The following is a 20216-nucleotide window of genomic DNA, read 5'->3' as shown; positions in this document are numbered from 1 at the left end:
TTGGTGATGAAAACTTAAATTTTGAATATTTTCTGAATTGAAAGAATAACCTCAATGCAGAGCAAATGTATAATGGCAAAGAAATGTGACGATGATGACCATTCCTTTTTGCACCGTGACGATGTATATGGCTGCCGAGGCAGTTTCCTTGGCTATTGGGCACAACCCTGGACGGGTCGCCACTCCGACGCAGGATACCCAAATGGCCCATTCATCCCAGCAAACTGATACTCAATTTGCCGACCTCGGAAGGATGACAGGCTGAGTCAACTGCCCTGGTGTTAATTCAACGATCGACTGGGATTCAAACTCAGGAGCCTAGGATCTCAAGCCCACACCCTAACCGTTAAACCAATTTCTGTGGTTTCTACACCAGGCTATAATGGCAAAGACATGTAGGAGAGAAGAAACATGAATGTGGAAGGAAAAAGATGGACAAGTATTGCAAACAAGGCTCAATAATTACATTTCTGGAGGTGTTAAATCTGCTGACTCTGCCTGACCTGGTCTTTTCGTGATGTCAGTCCACATATTGTGGTCACTTTTACGTAATGCCCTTGAAATTGGCATAGAATGCTGTCTGTGAAAATGCAATGCCACTTATATCCACCTCATGATATGAAGAGAAAAAAAAACCTCACAAATTAAGGAAAATACAATTAAAGGAGTAGCAACATAAATAGGATTCAGAGGAATAGAGTGAAAGGAAGAACAAGTGTACAGCATAGTGTGGAACATTTTCATACAGGTCAAAGTAACAAGAAAACAACACCGCAAGAAGAGCAACTTGGCCAATACAAACAGAGACCAGGCACCACCATGTAAACAGAGGCTAGAGACACAAAGGGAGCCACTGAGAAAATAAACGGAACAAATACAACAATTGATAAGGGGAAATCGAAGTCCAAAGCTAATGAGGGGAATCCCAAAAATAAAAAACAAATATAAAATTGGAAATAATGACCGAATGGCTGTTGAAAGCAAGCTCAAAATAAAAGTGATTGCAAGAAAGATTTAAAAAACTATGACAAAGTCAACAAAGGGTAAAACCAAAACCGCATGTTTGAAAATAACCGGAAAAGATTCTACTGTGAACTAGGGAACCAAAAGCAAAATGTATCAAATCCCCCCAAAAGAAAGATTTGAAAATTACTGGAAAGGAATCTATAAGGACCGAAAAAATACAACAAAGGGATGGATAGGATCCAAAACTTGGAGGAAAAAAACAACACCTAAAGGAAATGTCTCCAGTGATATTTAATGAAGAAAAAATAATAATATAAAAATAACTAGCAAAATGCCAAACCAGTATTCCAGTACAGCTGTGGAATAACAAAATATCAAATCAGAAATCGATAAACTGGATATCAACACAAGGTAACTCCTCACCATCCACAAAATGTTTTAACAAAATCAATGCATCCCGAGAGTATACCTGCCGACATGAGAATGAGGTAGCGGCCTAATGGAGCTCAACCAAGTGCACAGGATGACAACTGTAGGATTGGCCGAATATGTAAAAAGTGCAACAGCCTACCAAATCCAATTTCTAAGCAAACACAAAAACAACAAATTAGAGAAGGTATCCATAGTCCACCTATAAAAAAAATCCAAAGACAGGTGCAAATGGAAGATGGTACACAAGACTGTCTTACTTTCTGTCTGACTCAAACTACAGCTACCGGGCTAGCTTCAATCTCTCTTTCTCACAAACAAACACCATACACTTTTCATCATACACTTTTCTTCTCTTTTATTTAAGGCCCGGCCTCAATGAGGGCTATACGGTCCGTGCCTGGAGCCTCCAACATCAAAAAAAGAAAATAAAAAAGAAACCAAAACAACAACAAATACAGCCCAACAATTGCAGAAAAGACAAAAGAAACAAAATATCAACAGCTTTACACCGACAACTGGGAAAACAATAAAAGAGCAGGAAGCTATAAAAAAAACAAAAAAAAAACAAAGGACAGATTGGGAGTAGACAAAGAAGGCTCTTTGGAATGCCTAAGAAGAGGTCAGCTCAACTGGGATGGAGAAAGAATCATTGTTGATACCTAAGACCAACGACACTACATCAATGGCTTGAAGAAAATGGTGGGACTGAGTTAATCAGACAAGTGTAGGTTCTGCAAAAAAAACCTCATGTCAGAGCAGCTGTACACCCAAAGGCACAACAAGGTATGCCGAGTAAACCATTTTAAAGTCTTTGTTATGACAGATGGAGTTTGAACTGCCGACCTCACAGACTCGGAGCACACGTTCTAACCATTACACCACCGAGTCTGGGATAAATTCTAATTACAACTAAACAACAGATTATTATGGTTACCATCTTTGTTTTTTCCAACGATCATGTGGTGACAGACATCACAAAATGTAGGCTTCTTGAAAATATGGTCGGCGAAGCAGTGGGAGGGCTCTGACGTGGCTCCTTTGTTTGTGTCTTTGGAAAGTGAACCCTGTGCTATGCCATTGGATTGTTTGTCTGGTGTTGGGATGCGCTCTGAGTCCTCAGCCATTAAGAATGTCTCCAGCACACTGCGTACTTTCTTCTTACGCCACGAAAAAGCAAGCTGTAGCCTCTGCAGCTGCAAAAGAGGGGCAGATAATGGCTTGGAGAATATATTTGGACAAATGACAAGCATATATAGTGACCAAAACTTTCTCCAATAATTTTCAACATCTCTCTCATTTCTATTGAAGTAAAAACGGTTCTTGAAATTTTTTTTTTAATGGAGAACTCCACAAATGTAGCAGTACTTCTTTTTAATCACGCACTGTATAAATCTTCGACTGTATAATCACACTACATCTATCTATAATTCCATTAATCTCTGTGTGTATGTGTGTATGTGTGTATGTGTGTATGTGTGTATGTTTGTCTGTGACCGCTGTTTCTCGACAACCACGGGTCCGATATACTTTAAACTTGCCAGGTATATTGCTGGGGACCCGAGGATGTGCCTTTTCAAGGTTTCATATTAATCGGACAATTACTTACCGAGCTATGTCCAAAAAACGATTCAACCAATCAGAGAGCAGCGAGCTTTCGCGTGTGCCGAACGTGGCGAACACACTCTGCCTCGGACGGCACATTTGAGAGCGTATTCATTTATTTCACGTTGGAAAACTATGTTGCCGTTAAACTATGTTTTAAAACTAATTAAAACTACTATCTATAATTCCACGGGTCCGATAAAAAACACCGTACTCGCAAGCCGTTCGCTTTGGACCAAACCATTTCATGTAAATAGAGGGGGGGGATTGTCACCACTCGCAAGCCGTTCGCTTTGGACCAAACCATTTCATGTAAATAGAGGGGGGGGGATATAATTTTAGATATATATATAGTACGGGCATGCCCTAGTCTATCTATAATTCCAGTAATCTCTGTGTGAATGTCTGTGTGTCTGTGTGTTTGTTTGTCTGTGACCGCTGTTTCTCGACAACTACCGGTCCGATATACTTGAAACTTGCCAGGTATATTGCTGGGGACCCGAGGATGTGCCTTTTCAAGGTTTCATATTAATCGGAGAAGTAGTTACCGAGCTATGGCGATTTAGCCGTTCGCCGTTCGCTTTGGCTTTGCGAATGGACCAAACCATTTCATGTAAATAGAGGGGGGGGGGGGGGTTCTGTGGTCGTTGCGAATGGACCAAACCATTCATGTAAATAGAGGGGGGGGGGTTCTGTGGTCGTTGCGAATGGACCAAACCATTCATGTAAATAGAGGGGGGGGGGGGGTTCTGTGGTCGTTACTGCCACGTGGTTTCAAAGTTTTTTTTTGTTGTTGTTGTTTGCACGCATGTTTTTTTGCACCCACGTACGGGCACGCCCTAGGATGTTTACACACACACACCCCTACACAAATTTTTTTTTTTTTTTTTTTTGGCCAAGGAACGGGCACCCACGTACGGGCACGTCCTAGTATTTATAATTTGAGAAGTATAGGCTTGCCTTATATATGCACTCCTGAACCACTGGACAGAATGAGTTGAAATCTTGTGGTTGTACTCGAGGGTAGAGAGGAGGGGGGCAAGAGAAGGCTGTAGTTGGTAAAAAAAAAAAAATTCATAGTGCCGCAGTTCAGGCTTGATGGAGGAATCCAATTCCCTCTAGGTAAATGTGTATCATAAAGATACAGTGGTGGGGTGTGTATTACAAGCCATACTAATACACTAATTATGGGAGAATTATCCCATCCATATTTCTGGGAGAATTATCCCATCCGTATTTCTGGGTGAATCTATCTGGTTATCCCATCCATATTTCTGGGTGAATAATCCCATCCGTATTTCTGGGTGAATTTATCCGGTTATCCCATCCACATTTCTGGATGAATAATCCCATCCGTATTTCTGGGTGAATTTATCCGGTTATCCCATCCATATTTCTGGGTGAATAATCCCATCCGTATTTCTGGGTGAATTTATCTGGTTATCCCATCCATATTTCTGGGTGAATAATCCCATCCGTATTTCTGGGTGAATTTATCCGGTTATCCCATCCGTATTTCTGGATGAATTTATCCGGTTATCCCATCCATATTTTTGGGTGAATTTATCCGGTTATCCCATCCGTATTTCTGGATGAATTTATCCGGTTATCCCATCCATATTTCTGGGTGAATAATCTCATCCGTATTTCTGGGTGAATTTATCCGGTTATCCCATCCATATTTCTGGGTGAATAATCTCATCCGTATTTCTGGATGAATTTATCCGGTTATCCCATCCATATTTCTGGGTGAATAATCTCATCCGTATTTCTGGATGAATTTATCCGGTTATCCCATCCATATTTCTGGGTGAATAATCCCATCCGTATTTCTGGGTGAATTTATCTGGTTATCCCATCCATATTTCTGGGTGAATAATCTCATCCGTATTTCTGGGTGAATTTATCCGGTTATCCCATCCATATTTCTGGGTGAATAATCTCATCCGTATTTCTGGATGAATTTATCCGGTTATCCCATCCATATTTCTGGGTGAATAATCTCATCCGTATTTCTGGATGAATTTATCCGGTTATCCCATCCATATTTCTGGGTGAATAATCTCATCCGTATTTCTGGATGAATTTATCCGGTTATCCCATCCATATTTCTGGGTGAATAATCTCATCCGTATTTCTGGGTGAATTTATCGAGTTATCCCCAGCAGCGGATCCATGGGGGTGGTGGGGTGCAGGGGGTGTGCACCCTACCCCCTTCGATCCTGGAGGAGGGTGCAGGGGGTGCACCCCCCCCCCCTCCGGATTTTTGATAAATTATAAGCTCTGAATATCCTGGAACAGCCCTCGTGTCCAGATTATTTTACAGCACCATATTACAGCACCAGATTACAGCACCTCAGAAACATGTGCATTCCATTTCTCGACTACCTCAGCCAGGGAATGGACAACCGATTCTGTGCTGAAAATCGGGAAGGTAGTGATCTGTTTCTGCTGATGCCATCTGCAATAATCGCCGACACCTGCGACATTCCAGCCCTACATCAGAAGCTATTGCGTTGGAAAACGACATGGAACATCCCGCAGAACTGATAAATGAGCTGAGACTGGCAGATGTTTTGGAGAAGGAAGCCCAACAACGCGCTTCCAGGCACATTCATGGATTGTTTCTGCGCAGTAGATGGAGACGAATTTCCATCCATCAAAGTCCTACTCCATATTGGATGCACCCTCCCTGTAGGCTCCTGTGAGGCCCAACGCTCATTTTGTTGCCTGCGTCGTCTGAAGACCTACCTAAGAAATTCCATGGGAGAAAGTCGGATGGCATCTCTGGCCCTCATGAACATACACCATGACTTCACCATATCCCCACATGATGTGTGTGACATTTTCATTCAGAAACACAAGCGCCGTCTATTCCAAAATAGCATAATTTACGATTAATAAAATAATTCACATTCCGCTGTCCTATCTGATCTCTTTTGTGGGGAGAACCCCCTGCCTTGAGCTTCACAACCTCGGAGCATGGCTATGCTGGGCTTTGTGGGGAGAACCCCCTGCCTTGAGCTTCGCAACCAGGGCGCATGGCGGTGCCGGGCTTTGTGGAGTGGCGGTGCCGGGCTTTGTGGGGAGAACCCCCTGCCTTGAGCTTCACAACCTCGGAGCATGGCGGTGCCGGGCTTTGTGGGGAGAACCCCCTGCCTTGTTCTTCACAACCTCGGCGCATGGCTATGCTGGGCTTTGTGGGGAGAACCCCCTGCCTTGTTCTTCACAACCTCGGAGCATGGCTGTGCCGGGCTTTGTGGGGAGAACCCCCTGCCTTGTTCTTCACAACCTCGGCGCATGGCTATGCTGGGCTTTGTGGGGAGAACCCCCTGCCTTGTTCTTCACAACCTCGGCGCATGGCGGTGCCGGGCTTTGTGGAGTGGCGGTGCCGGGCTTTGTGGGGAGAACCCCCTGCCTTGAGCTTCGTAACCAGGGCGCATGGCGGTGCCGGGCTTTGACCAGCACACAGTCTGTCATCGCTATCATTTCACACTATGGGAGTTGGGAGTGCACAGGTCTTTTATAACTACGAGTGCGCCCGTTGGTCCAAAGGGACCAAATTTTTATCGACTTTCATGGCCTTGCAGCATATCTGCCTGCTGTGGTGCTTGAGTTGGAATAAATGCTTTGTTACAATATTATCATTGTTTTTGTTATTTATTAGTAATGAGAATGGCATGCCATGGAAGGACCTATTAAGCTGCTCTATACACCTTAACATGGCGTGCGTTTAGAAACATGGGAATTCTTCTGGATTGTTAGTGGCTAATTAGCCTAATTAACTCAGGAGATCATAACAATCAATTCGCGAGAACTACACAAATCAGAAATTACATATCAGAAAGCTCCAGGAGAACTACACAAAAAACATGCCACATGCCGCATGCACACACACACACACACACACACACACACACACACACACACACACACACACACACACACACACACACACACACACACACACACACACACACACACACACACACACACACACACACCTACAAAGTTCATCAATTTATAGCAGAAGGAACAGCTGAACAAGTCGTTTCCCCAGTTTCACCATCTGACCATTAGTCATCGCGAATCTGTTGAACTGTTGGACCCGGGAAGAACGCAAAGAACTGCAGAAACTTCCAAGAACGCACGAAATGCCGTTTCTGACGATCAATTTTTCTAAATTTCCTGGGGGAAGACCCCAGACCCACCTTCACCCCACCCCTAGTCCTATAGTTTCATGCACCTCCCCTCCCCCCCCCCCCACACACCCTCCCCACCCCGTCTTTAAATTTCTGGATCCGCCCCTGATCCCATCCGTATTTTAGGGTGAATTTATCCCATCCGTATTTCTGGATGAACATTCCCACCCCGTATATCTGGGAGAATTATCCCATCTATATTCCTGGGCTAATTATCCCATCCATATTTCTGGGAGAACTAACAACCCATCCGTAATTCTGAAGGAACTAACAACCCATCCGTAATTCTGGGAGAACTAACAACCCATCCGAAAATTCTGGAGGAACTAACAACCCATCCGTAATTCTGGGAGAACTAACAACCCATCTGTAATTCTGGAGGAACTAACAACCCATCTATAATCCTGCAGGAACTAACAACCCATCCGTAATTCTGGAGGAACTAACAACCCATCCGTAATTCTGGAGGAACTAACAACCCATCTGTAATTCTGGAGGAACTAACAACCCATCCATAATTCTGGGGGACATAACAACCCATCCGTAATTCTGGAGGAACTAACAACCCATCCGTAATTCTGGAGGAACTAACAACCCATCTGTAATTCTGGAGGAACTAACAACCCATCCATAATTCTGGGGGACAGAACAACCCATCCGTAATTCTGGAGGAACTAACAACCTGTCCATAATTCTGGAGGAACAAACAAATCATCCATAATTCTGGGGGACATAACAACCCATCCGTAATTCTGGAGGAACTAACAACCCATCGGTAATTCTGGGGGAAATAACAACCCATCCGTAATTCTGGGGGAAATAACAACCCATCCGAAATTCTGGGAGAACTAACAACCCATCCGTAATTCTGGGGGAAATAACAACCCATCCATAATTCTGGGGGAAATAACAACCCATCCGTAATTCTGGGGGAAATAACAACCCATCCGTAATTCTGGGGGAAATAACAACCCATCCGAAATTCTGGGGGAAATAACAACCCATCCGTAATTCTGAGGAAAATAACAACCCATCCGTAATTCTGAGGAAAATAACAACCCATCCGTAATTCTGAGGAAAATAACAACCCATCCGTAATTCTGGAGGAACTAACAACCCATCTGTAATTCTGGAGGAACTAACAACCCATACATAATTCTGGGGGAAATAACAACCCATCCATAATTCTGGAGGAACTAACAAATCATCCATAATTCTGGAGGAAATAACAACCCATCCATAATTCTGGGGGACATAACAACCCATCCGTAATTCTGGAGGAACTAACAAATCATCCATAATTCTGGAGGAAATAACAACCCATCCATAATTCTGGGGGACATAACAACCCATCTGTAATTCTGGAGAAACTAACAACCCATCCGTAATTCTGGAGGAACTAACAACCCATCTGTAATTCTGGAGGAACTAACAACCCATCCATAATTCTGGGGGACATAACAACCCATCCGTAATTCTGGAGGAACTAACAACCCGTCCATAATTCTGGAGGAACTAACAAATCATCCATAATTCTGGGGGACATAACAACCCATCCGTAATTCTGGAGGAACTAACAACCCATCCGTAATTCTGGGGGAAATAACAACCCATCCGTAATTCTGGGGGAAATAACAACCCATCCATAATTCTGGGGGAAATAACAACCCATCCGTAATTCTGGGGGAAATAACAACCCATCCGTAATTCTGGGGGAAATAACAACCCATCCGAAATTCTGGGGGAAATAACAACCCATCCGTAATTCTGAGGAAAATAACAACCCATCCGTAATTCTGAGGAAAATAACAACCCATCCGTAATTCTGAGGGAAATAAGAACCCGTCCATAATTCTGAGGGAAACATAAATGTTCAAAAACAAGTTGTGTATTTTTGCAAGAATAAACATTCAACATAATTGGGCTTTATGAATATTGTATTACCTTGTTGAGATGGAAACTGAAGTTCATGGAGGAGTTAACCATAATGATAAAATAATGAAGGGTTCGATGGTCCACTGGTGGTATTCTATTTCGTTTTCCATTATTTCTTTATTTTAGAGTTTAGACTTTTCCCATCAAACTGCCAACTGCCAACCTGAAGCAGGCTGAATGTTTGATCATGGACTTGCAGGTCCAGTCTCTGTGCCTATGGCATGGTTTAAGCTCATCTTATTTGAGCTGGCCTCCTGATAAGTGCTGTGGCTTCAATAGGACTGAGGATGGAGCATGGGGACAGTGAATTTAAGGGAATGTGCTGAGTACAGTTTACAGAGGAGTTAGAGAGATTTGTAGAGAGCAATGGTTACGGAGTTTGGGACATATGGGGACAAATGGCCAGTCATTGAGATGCAGAGGTGCAATTGAGACAGAGCATCTGATCGAGAGGAGACAAGCTGCGTTTAGCTTTTGCAGTTGTTTCATCGAGCGCCAGTAGGTCAAAGTGGTGGTTGTGCTCGGCGGCATTTCCATCTCTCTTCATGAGTCTGTGGTTCGGCTGAGACATTGAACACACCAACGATGCTTGCAAGGATCTATAATAGGTCCCACTGCATTCACCTGTAGTCTGTTGGTACAATCATCGCTCCTTCACCCCATCTATGAGACCATACCGTCACTGCAGTGGTGTCACTTTTGCCTTTAATACCTGCAGGGCTCTTCTATGCAGCGTTGCACACTGTCCATGCCCATGGGACAATTTTACTGGACAAACAGTAGATCATCCACCACTCCATTCAAACAAGCGCATCGCCTGCAGTTGAAACAGTCATTTCGCCTTTCCTTCACCCTCCAATCTGTGATTTCTGGCTCTCGCTCTCCATGTAGTCCTGCTCTCAACATCCTCTCATCAACCCTGCCTGACCATATTTTAAATGCTTCTATAGTAGGGTCAATATACGAAAAAAACTCACCTAACCCCCAAAAAATTGATACAAAAGGTTTTTCAATGGATTCTGGTACCATTGGGCATGCTAAATAACATACTAAAAATCTAGTAACATCTGACTTCCGGAAAGGGGTCATTTTCAAGATGGCGTCCAAGATGGCCGCCGGCAGCTTAAAATGGCCATATCTCAATTATTATTCAATCTAGAAAGGTGGTTTTGGTGTCTCACCCTAGGTTTTAGGGCCCAAGGAATCCAATTGAATCAATAAAATTACCATCAGTTAATTATTTATTGACAAGTCCAAGATGGCATCCCAAGGTGACATCCTGATCCACTAAAATGGCTCTGTCGAATAGTAGTCAACCTAGAGAGATTTTTTCAGTGTGTATACCTAGGTTTAAGGCACCCAGGAAATCATCAAAATTACTTAAACAAGCACAAAGTAATCAGGTAATCCAGTAAGCCAGGTTTACCTGCCCATTAGGCATTTGTTGTCTTATATGGTTAGTCGCTATTCATCGTCATCCTCCGACTCCTCTGGAAGAAACTTGTTATGTGGATTGTCACATTCTTCAAGTTGGCACGGTCCACAGGCAGTAGTACATGGTAGTCCATATCGTCTACAAGAGCAGCGGAGTGTCTTGCAGCAAGTGGAGCAGTTACAATGAATGACCTTCAAGAGACTGTCTGGAGCAGCGTTGTGTACATTTCTTTTGGAAATGTCTAAAAAATATGGATTTTGTTTGTGCATACATGTACCAAATAATATACTTATTCCTTTTGAGATGAAAATAAATTGTTTGTCAGATTTTTCAGTCCCCCCCCCCCCCCCCCCTCCCCAGTATAAAATAGTCTGTCCCTTGCCATAACCTCTCAAGCTTTGTACAAATCTTTGTCTGTAATGATCACTGAATACTGTGGACTGGAGTCACAGGTGGCAGTGGTGTAGACACATTACATTCTTATCTCCAATTTGAAACACACACTTGGTTCATTAGCTGGTGAGTCGGAGGATGACGATGAATAGCGACTAACTGTATAAGACAACCAATGCCTAATGGGCTGGTAAACCTGGCTTACTGGATTACCTGATTACTTTGTGCTTGTTTAAGTAATTTTGATGATTTCCTGGGTGCCTTAAACCTAGGTATACACACTGAAAATATCTCTCTAGGTTGACTACTATTCGACAGAGCCATTTTAGTGGATCAGGATGTCACCTTGGGATGCCATCTTGGACTTGTCAATAAATAATTAACTGATGGTAATTTTATTGATTCAATTGGATTCCTTGGGCCCTAAAACCTAGGGTTAGACACCAAAACCACCTTTCTAGGTTGAATAATAATAATTGAGATATGGCCATTTTAAGCTCCCGGCGGCCATCTTGGACGCCATCTTGAAAATTACCCCTTTCCGGAAGTCAGATGTTACTAGATTTTTAGTATGTTATTTAGCATGCCCAATGGTACCAGAATCCATTGAAAAACCTTTTGTATCAAATTTTTGGGGTTCAACCATATATTGACCCCTCTACTACCACCATTTCATTTTATATCTTGCCCCTCCTTATGTCGCTGCCCTATTGGCCCATAACATTGTAAGTATAATTTATTATTTATTAATCGAAGTTATGTGGCTTTTATTCTTGTATAAATATAATAAATGATGTGTTTATAATCATGGTGGTATTCCTCATTCACTTCAGTGGTGCAATAAGGCTCCAAGTTAAACCATTGTGGGGATTATAGGAATCGGTTATTTCTCAGCCAAATGGACTCGCAATTGAAAGAACTCTTCCTTCGGGATGTTGCAACTGCCACCCAAATTGCAATAACAATACATTTCACTTATATATCTATTAGAGGCTGACAAGTTGTTAGTCTTTTACACATAAAACTGACAAAATTTAGGTGAATATTTCTGGATACTTTTATCCCATTTTTAATCCCACAATCAGACATTGCATTTTTCCAATAAAATGCGGGAGTAATGCATTCGATCGTGTCCGTATGTGTGTGTGTTCGTGTGTTTGTGGACAAGATATCTGGAAAAGTTCTGAACGGATTTGGATGAAAGTTGGTGGGATGATTGCCCTTGGGATAAGGAAGAATTGATTAGTTTTTGGTGAAGCTCAGGATATTATTCCGGATCCAGGAATTTTTTGAAGGATTGTTTACCATTGGAAGATAGGGCTCATTTTTTTAAACATTATCTTCTATATATTCTGTATTTAAGATTGTGATATTAAAATAGTTTTCATATTTGTTGTAAATGTAGTTTAAACTCGTGGTTATGCGTCAGAGCGGTGTATTTTGTTAGCAGCGTCGTCTTCAAGGTTCTTTTTTTTTTCTTTCTAATAAAGACATATTCTGTCATTTTAAAACCACCAAAGTGTGTATTCGGTCTCCCCGTTTCATAAAATGTATCGTTTGATACGTATAATGCTTTAAAACTATTTTTTTTTCCCCTCAGAAGAGATATCAACATTTACCTCAGCGAATGTCAATCGCGGTGTCAGTATTTGATGAACTTATAAAGACTTAGGTGAGTTATAAGTGTGATCAGCATGTGCACGGGATTCTTCCCAAAAGAATGAGTGGTCGCATTAGCTTGTATGACTTAAAATGAGTGTTTTGTTTTGACGTTTGGGCCAGTTTTTCATGTTGTATCCCTAAGGAATGAAACGAACGTTTTGCCTGGCTTACAATTTTATTTGAAGTCAGACATACCTTAAAATACACTCACTTATATAGAATTGAACGCTGAATCCGAAAATGTAAGTGAAATTGCCTTGTTTTTTTTAAACATTATCTTCTATATATTCCAAATATATATCTGTGCAGTGTCTGTCTTGTCTTGTGTTGTCACTGAACTACCCCCTCAAACTTTTGTGTAATCGTACTATTCCAACTTGACCCACGGCGGGAGTATGCGCTCTACTGAGTGGCGTTCTAGTTTTCCATGGATTTGTTTTTCTACCAGAAAGTTTTTCTGTACTTAATACTTCTGTATTATTCAAATATAGCTCTCACATTTAATGAAATTAAATTATCAACTTATGAAAGAGTAATACAATTTTCCTCTTATTCGATACAGTAAATTATCACCATATATAGAAAGTTAACTATTTAACCACTCACTAACTCACTCACACACTGATATAATTTTTTAGTACTTTCTGGGTGGGATAGAAAAGTGCAATTTTGCATCACGATTCAACTCGAAGCCGCAATTCCAGGTGAGAAAAATCACAAAACTATCCGTAAATGTCCATAAACGAAAACACCCGCAAACAAAAGTTGGGTTTTTGTCATTTTTAGATGGTGTACAGTGGAAGGAAATCAAAAACATTTATCAGTTACAGTTGGTGTACAGTGGTAAGTGTTACAATGCATATTTTAAATATTGCATGTTTCATAATGTACAGTCGGATCTCTGTATAAGGCACTCTGGTTATAACAAACATTCGGAACATGTTTTACTCAATGTATATTTAACCTGTATTCGCGATACACATCGATAGAAAATCCAGATTATAAATATCGTTCTGTCCCAAAAAGTTGAATGCAAACTCAAGGCCCTACGTTAAAACCTTTATGAAATACAGGTGAGATTGCCAAAAATAATCAAAAACATTAAAATAAAATAATTTTATTATTCCCTGACTTGCTTGGAGCCACCACCTCGGAAAAGTCAGGGAAGAGGCTCGGAGATAACATGAAACGGAGTTTAATTTCTGAATTGGAATTTAGGTTTTTTTTGGAAAATAAAAATCACTGGCTCTACGATTTGCATGGTTTTAACAGTTTGCTGCATGTTATGGTCAAGCAACGTTTCGACAACCCAGTAAGCCAAGTTTGCCTTCATAATATTATATTGAACGCGTACAAAATGACTGTTATATTGTACTGTACTGTGTTGTGTTTATCGTCGGGTCGGGAATTGAACCCAGATCAGACATAGGTTTGCTCTCTCTCTCTCTCTATCATATAGCAGCCTATTACACAATCGTCACTGATATAAATTCAATAAACACATCAAAAAGGAAAGACGATAATTAAACTTAACACGACAACCCGAATTGGCGATCTGTTCTTGACGATGCGCAATGTGGGAACAGCTACAAGAATATGACAATTACCGTATTGTTCGTTTTGACTTCGGTTTAGAAGTTCCAGTTCCACCTCCTAAGATTTATCTTCGACAGATTCTCCCTCCCACAGATCTCCCGATGTCCCTGCTCTCAAATGTTGTACTTGTGTGCTTCCCTCTCTCTCCCCATCTTGTCTCCCGCTCCCTTTATCTTATGTTTTATGTGTCAGTTTGTCTTTTTGTGATTCATGTTAGGTCTTACACGAGCCTCGATCTTGTATACACAAAAAATAAAAAGAAGCCATTACAGTGTAAGCAATAGTTTTGTTTTATAAACTTTTACCTCTTCGTTTAGAAAAATCACAATATTTGTAAATTGTTAAATAAAGAGCTCATTCTGATTGCTCATTCTTGATTTACTTGATTTATTTAGCTGCTTGCAGAATGCAAGCACAATCTTTATAATCAAATTTATAAAGCTCTTTCACAAGCCGCTTCATCAAATGTATATGAAACTCTTTCACAATCCACATCAACAAATGTTTTAAGCTCTTTCATAATCCACATAACCAAATATATAAAGCATATGTTTATTATGTCTCCATGTAAGATGCACCCCAGTATCTGCTTGCAGTATGCAAGCATGCCCCACTAGTATATTTATATCAGGAAGTGAAAGACTCATCCCACATAGTTTTTAAAAACCGTGCACCTATTTTATTAACACAATAAGTAGAGCCATGAGAACACAACATCTGGTGCACATATATAGAAAATAATCGTTAACAAAATAATGTAATGTTTTGGCCAAAATACATGAAATACTCTGTCTAGATACACCAGTAAATAAAAATAGCAGATTTCAAATAATTTCCTATGATCTAAATTGTAACAGGTAACCATGCACTTGCATTGATCACGGTTGTCAGAAATAAAATTTTCTGTTCACTCACTTATGGTCAAGCCAGCCACAACGTTCGACGAAAGCAGACAGTTTGGTGACCGAACCTGATGGAATCGGTGAAAACGTTGAACAAAGCAATTATAATCCACTTCAAAATCAGCAATGGAACAGGCGAATGGCAAACTGCAGAAGCTGCTGAAGCGAAATGCACCGAGAAGGACACATACTAACCCTAACTATATATACCTGGTGTCTGCGGGGGCTGCGGGGGCTGCGCAGCTGTGAGTAAAATTTTTCCTTGCTTGGTCCAAGCTATATTTGGATCCTGTTGCATCCTCCAATGTTGTATAACTGTGCCCATTCCATTCACAATGTTTATATTGATTATTCCAATAATTTAACCTCGTCAAACATTCCTATCAATCGTCATCTTGAACATTCCTTTCAAGTGTCAAGTCCAAGACGGTGAAAGAAAATTTATTTTACGTTCTCATGGAAGCTCCTTTTCATTCTCACAAAGCCATTTTCAAACATGCATGAGCTCGATGGAATCGTTTTAGGTTTATGACAGTGCAGTTATTGAATGATCACCTGATGTCAATACAACAATGCCAGATGCAAGACAAATATTACTAATTAGCCCGTCCCCTGCACTGCACAGGAGACGTGGTATTGTAATCACTTCTGTGTGGCTGTGTGTGTGTCTGTCTGGGCCGTAACTTTTTTTTACCATTTGAGCTATTGTTATCAATTTTTCACCAAATATTTATTATCATACTAGCAACGGTACCCACCCTATGGGTGAGGCCCAAATGAAAAGGCAAAATATCAGAAATTGAAGGCTTTTTTTAATTTTAAACGATTTATATAAACATCCGTTAAATCATATCACACGCAAATCATCAAAATCTAAACAGTATTTGTAGAATTTCAATAAAAGCCACATCACTGTTCATATCGGTAAATATTATTCCATCGTGTTTGGAAAAACTGGAAAATTGGGAAAAAAATTGGAAAAACAATATTGCCGATTATACTCCAGGGGGTCCCAGGATTACCCACCCAAAATTTCGCTGCGATCGGTTCAGCTGTTTTTGCGGTACCTGGGAACAGACGGACAGACATTTGATGAATTATAGTAAGATAGGAGGAAGGCGGATTAATAGGTCAAAGGTCAAAGGTCAGCATCACCTAAAATCATCAATTTTCATCCAATTGACCTGAAATTTTAAGAATTTGCATATTGGGTCCCTGAGTTGGTTCACCAATCAAACGCAACAAGCCGATTGTTGTTTTTTTTAATCAAAAGGTCAAAGGTCAAGGTTGTGTAAAATCATTCTCATTTTGTATTATTTTAAAAACCGTTTTCGTTATTTTGAGCATACAGAAGAAGAAGACGACTGAATACAAACGGATGTGGACAGGCTTTGCAGTTTCACATGCTTTATAGTTGATATTGTGGTATGAAAACCTCGTCAAATTACAATTAAACAAGTCAGACACACACACACACACACACACACACACACACACACACACACACACACACACACACACACACACACACACTCTATGCGTGTAGATAATAGTCACTGCATGAAGCATCCCCTATTAGACTTAGCCCCCTAAAAGTCTGCTCCCCCCTTTATATTTATTTCTCTCTCTCACCTTCTCCCTTGTCCCTCCAGCACCATTTCATCTTCCATTCCCAAGAGTGTGAGTTTGAAACATCAGAGGATTATTATCAAAAGCCATAGATCTCCACTTACAGTTCACTACTGCTTCCCTGGATATTGCTTGCTTAACATAAACGTGCTCTTGCCTGTCTGCATCCTAGATACTTGTCTCTACCACTTTGATGAGCATGAATTCCATCTCCCACATCCCTATACTCTGTGCCAACCTCACAAGTGGAACCCTCTGGAATACTTCTGGTTCTGCAGTATTTCTTGAATCGCAACCTTCTGCCACCTCTTTGTGAGTCGTTTCTCACCACTCACACCCAACTATAGACTAGACGGATTTATGGAAAGAGGGCATGTATAAGCTTCTCGGTGCATTTTGGGGTAAAAGTTGTAAAGTTAAAGTAAAAGAGCTGCATGTATATACATGATATATAAATGCTTGTTCAAAGAAATTGTCCAAAAATGGCAATTTGGCGGCCATTTTGTTTATGCTAATTAGAAGGTCCAAAACTCAAACTTCGGCTTGGGAACCGGGTTAATCGAATTCAGCATACCCTAGTTATGTTAAAAAGTGAGGTTCCCAACTTTCACCCAAAAATGCACCTAACATTCACATTTCTCAGAAATCCATCTCGTCTGCTATCTTCATCTATGGAGACCAATATTGCAATGGCTGGATAGGGGTGATCCTATTCTTACTATAACCAATCATGACAGTGTGCAAAGCTCATCGATCAAGGTAATACAGAACTTACCTGCTGACCTCTCATATTCCTCCAACCTGTTCTTTTTTTTAAACTCGATTTTTTTTGGCTGCAGTACAGAGAGTTGTCTCGACACTGGTGAGTTTGGCATCACATCAAGGCACATGGGCATGCATTGCAATCTTTAATGCACTCAAGGATTGGCAAAACTAAACCAGAAACACTTTGCCAAAACAACATGCAACAATAAATGAGATTCACTGTTAAACATCTGACATCTCTCTGCTACCTTGTAGTTCTCGAGTCAGAGACTTAGATTTGAGTCAACGTTGAGTTGCACTCTTTAGAAAAAGAAACAAATCGACACAACTCAAGACATCGGAGACCGACGACCTGGCAGGACTCAGATCTCCAAGCTATAGACTTGAGACTTTTAACCTTGAGATGACTCGATTAAATAATTTTTATATTTCACTGGACGCAGTAAGTAACATACATTTCAATTCTAAGACTCCAATGGAAGTAAAGGAAAAGGAAAGAAGACATATGGGGATGCAGTTAGTAACAGAGGAAGGGATAAACTAATACTGTAATAAATATATGTGTATACTGTGTGTGTGTGTGTGTGTGTGTGTGTGTGTGTGTGTGTGTGTGTGTGTGTGTGTGTGTGTGTGTGTATGTATATATATATATATATATATATATATATATATATATATATATATATATATTGTTACGGACGCGGTTTGGATGTTATTTTTGACCGAGCGGTTGGTATGACCGCGACCGAACAGTTATTCCCCGACTAGACCCCGATTCCACCCAGACGTTGACCAAATCGCGCTATGCTAAATCAATGATGGAAAGGACACAACGACTGGGATAGATGAAACGACGCAAGGGTACAGTTCTCAAGACCTCCGGAGGAGGGTATAATTACAGTGGTGGAGAAAAGGGGGTAGATTACAAGGTAGTGAGGTAAAAGACACAGAAGAGATAGGCACTTAAATACAACCGTATCTTATCCCAGACAGACCACAGACAAACGGAACAAGGCTGACTTACACAGGGATTGATGGCAGGAAGGGACAGGTAGTCGATAGCACAAGGTGCACCTTGGCTCGGGGACAGGATAAAGCACGGTCCAGTCCAGAGATGCGGGGAGGCCTCACAGCGCTCGGAGGGTACGTCTTGCTTGCTCCAAGCTCAGCGCGCATCTGACGTCACCTCCCTCTTCCTGCGCATGCTCAGCGGGGAGTGACACGCCCTCGGCTGGTTGGCTCCGCCCCCCTGGGACCGGTCCGCTGCTTCCATTGGGTGCGGGGGTTACCAGGCTCCGCCCTTGACGAGGAGCTGACAGGGAGCCCCTATTTGGTAACCCCGTCGAGCACATGTTCGATGGCGGCTCGTTGGGAAGGCCTCATGCCCTCCCAACACCCCCTATCAACCAAGCCGGAGTGAGGACGCACACTCCCTGTGCACGCCGCCGCCGTTGCTGTTGTTGTTGTTGTTGCTGAACCGTGAGGAAGAGCTGCGGGGAGGTATTGGGAGGTCCTAAACTTCCTAACGGTGCCATACAATCACATTCTGGTGCAACGAAGGGTCAGAATTAATGGAAACGAGTCCTTAACTGACATAGACTAAGAATAACTAGCAAGATGTCCTATAGTTGTCTTACATGAGATGCGGTGAACCTGGGCACGACATTTAATGGGGGAAATAGGGGGAGGTCGGGTCTACAGAGTGTTGTTTACAGAAAATGGGACTAGGGAATGGGGGATTGGGGATAGTTGGGGAGTATTGAGGAAATAGGTGAATATTTACAAGCGGATATGGATGGATGCAAATCCCATATCCGCAACATTGCACCCTTCTCTACCTCGGGGCGACCCGACCCGATAAATTTTTACCTACTTTAGTGTGGCACTCAGATGTAGTTCCCTCTACTATTAACTCAACCCTGAGTGCGACAGTTTTACAGATGTTCACAAATGAGTAAATATGTCCCCCTGCGACGTTGCACCCTTCTCCTAACAGAAACACACCCACAGGATAACCGAATCGCGGAAAGCATCCTCAAACTAAACATACAGCCGGTAGGGAGCATTATTTACAGTTGACACTACTTTTATTTACAAAACTAACCCAGGACCTGCGATTGTTCTTTCTGGGGGGAGACAGTCTGCTCTGCATCGACGCACCATGAAAACACCCAAAACGCACCAATACATTCTCAAGCACCAATCAGTGCAGTCACCACTGTTCATCAATAAAATAAAACCAACAAACCCAAACCCTGCAGGTGTCTCTTGCTCTTCGGCTCCCTCTGCTGGCTATTACTTTCTTCCAGATGTTGTCGTTTCCTTTCATTTTCTTACTGGCGGCCTATTTGAGCATAAAATGAAATGCACCCAACGTGTCCATTTTTATTTATTTATGGCCCACAGGGCCGACTAGTGTGGTTCACCTGTGGGGCATCGGTGCCCTGTGGCCAAGGTCCGCCAGCAAGATTTCGGGCCCTCATGGCTGGTTCCAGCAGAGGGGCCATGCCCCAACCCATGGGGTCCATAAGTGGTGCTCGGCCACAGACATGTGGTCCATAATGTGGTGCATCGATGCAGACAGCTGGTTCTGAGAGTTCCGGGCGCACAATGGCCGACTCACGCACGCTCCCCTCGGCGCCCAATGGCGCACAGGTCATGTGGGAGACAAAAGACAAATGAGCGAGGGGTAAGGTC

At 41.9% G+C, this 20216-nt stretch overlaps 1 protein-coding gene across 4 annotated transcripts in view; it reads right to left on the bottom strand.

Moving 5' to 3' along the window:
• The window catches only part of LOC137415093 (SH3 and cysteine-rich domain-containing protein 3-like), a 101994-nt gene that overhangs the window by 50262 nt on the left and 31516 nt on the right, over positions 1 to 20216 (bottom strand). Inside the window, exons 1-3 of one of the 4 annotated variants that reach the window (XM_078766021.1) lie at positions 15321 to 15346; positions 15139 to 15193; positions 2333 to 2591 (exon numbers count right to left, since the gene is read on the bottom strand). In XM_078766021.1, the coding sequence (XP_078622147.1) occupies positions 2333 to 2522 (190 nt within the window). In that variant the 5' untranslated portion in view covers positions 2523 to 2591; positions 15139 to 15193; positions 15321 to 15346. Of the gene's footprint in view, positions 1 to 2332; positions 2592 to 15138; positions 15347 to 20216 lie in introns of those variants that run through there. The other 3 variants (XM_078766020.1, XM_068100651.2, XM_078766019.1) reach the window with 3 other exon arrangements.

This window comes from Myxine glutinosa, chromosome 12 (assembly GCF_964187855.1).
Source record: "Myxine glutinosa chromosome 12, kmMyxGlut1.1, whole genome shotgun sequence".
Taxonomy (NCBI): Eukaryota; Metazoa; Chordata; class Myxini; order Myxiniformes; family Myxinidae; genus Myxine; species Myxine glutinosa.
Note: the sequence above shows the minus strand (reverse complement) of the source record. Positions and strands in the feature narration are given on the sequence as shown.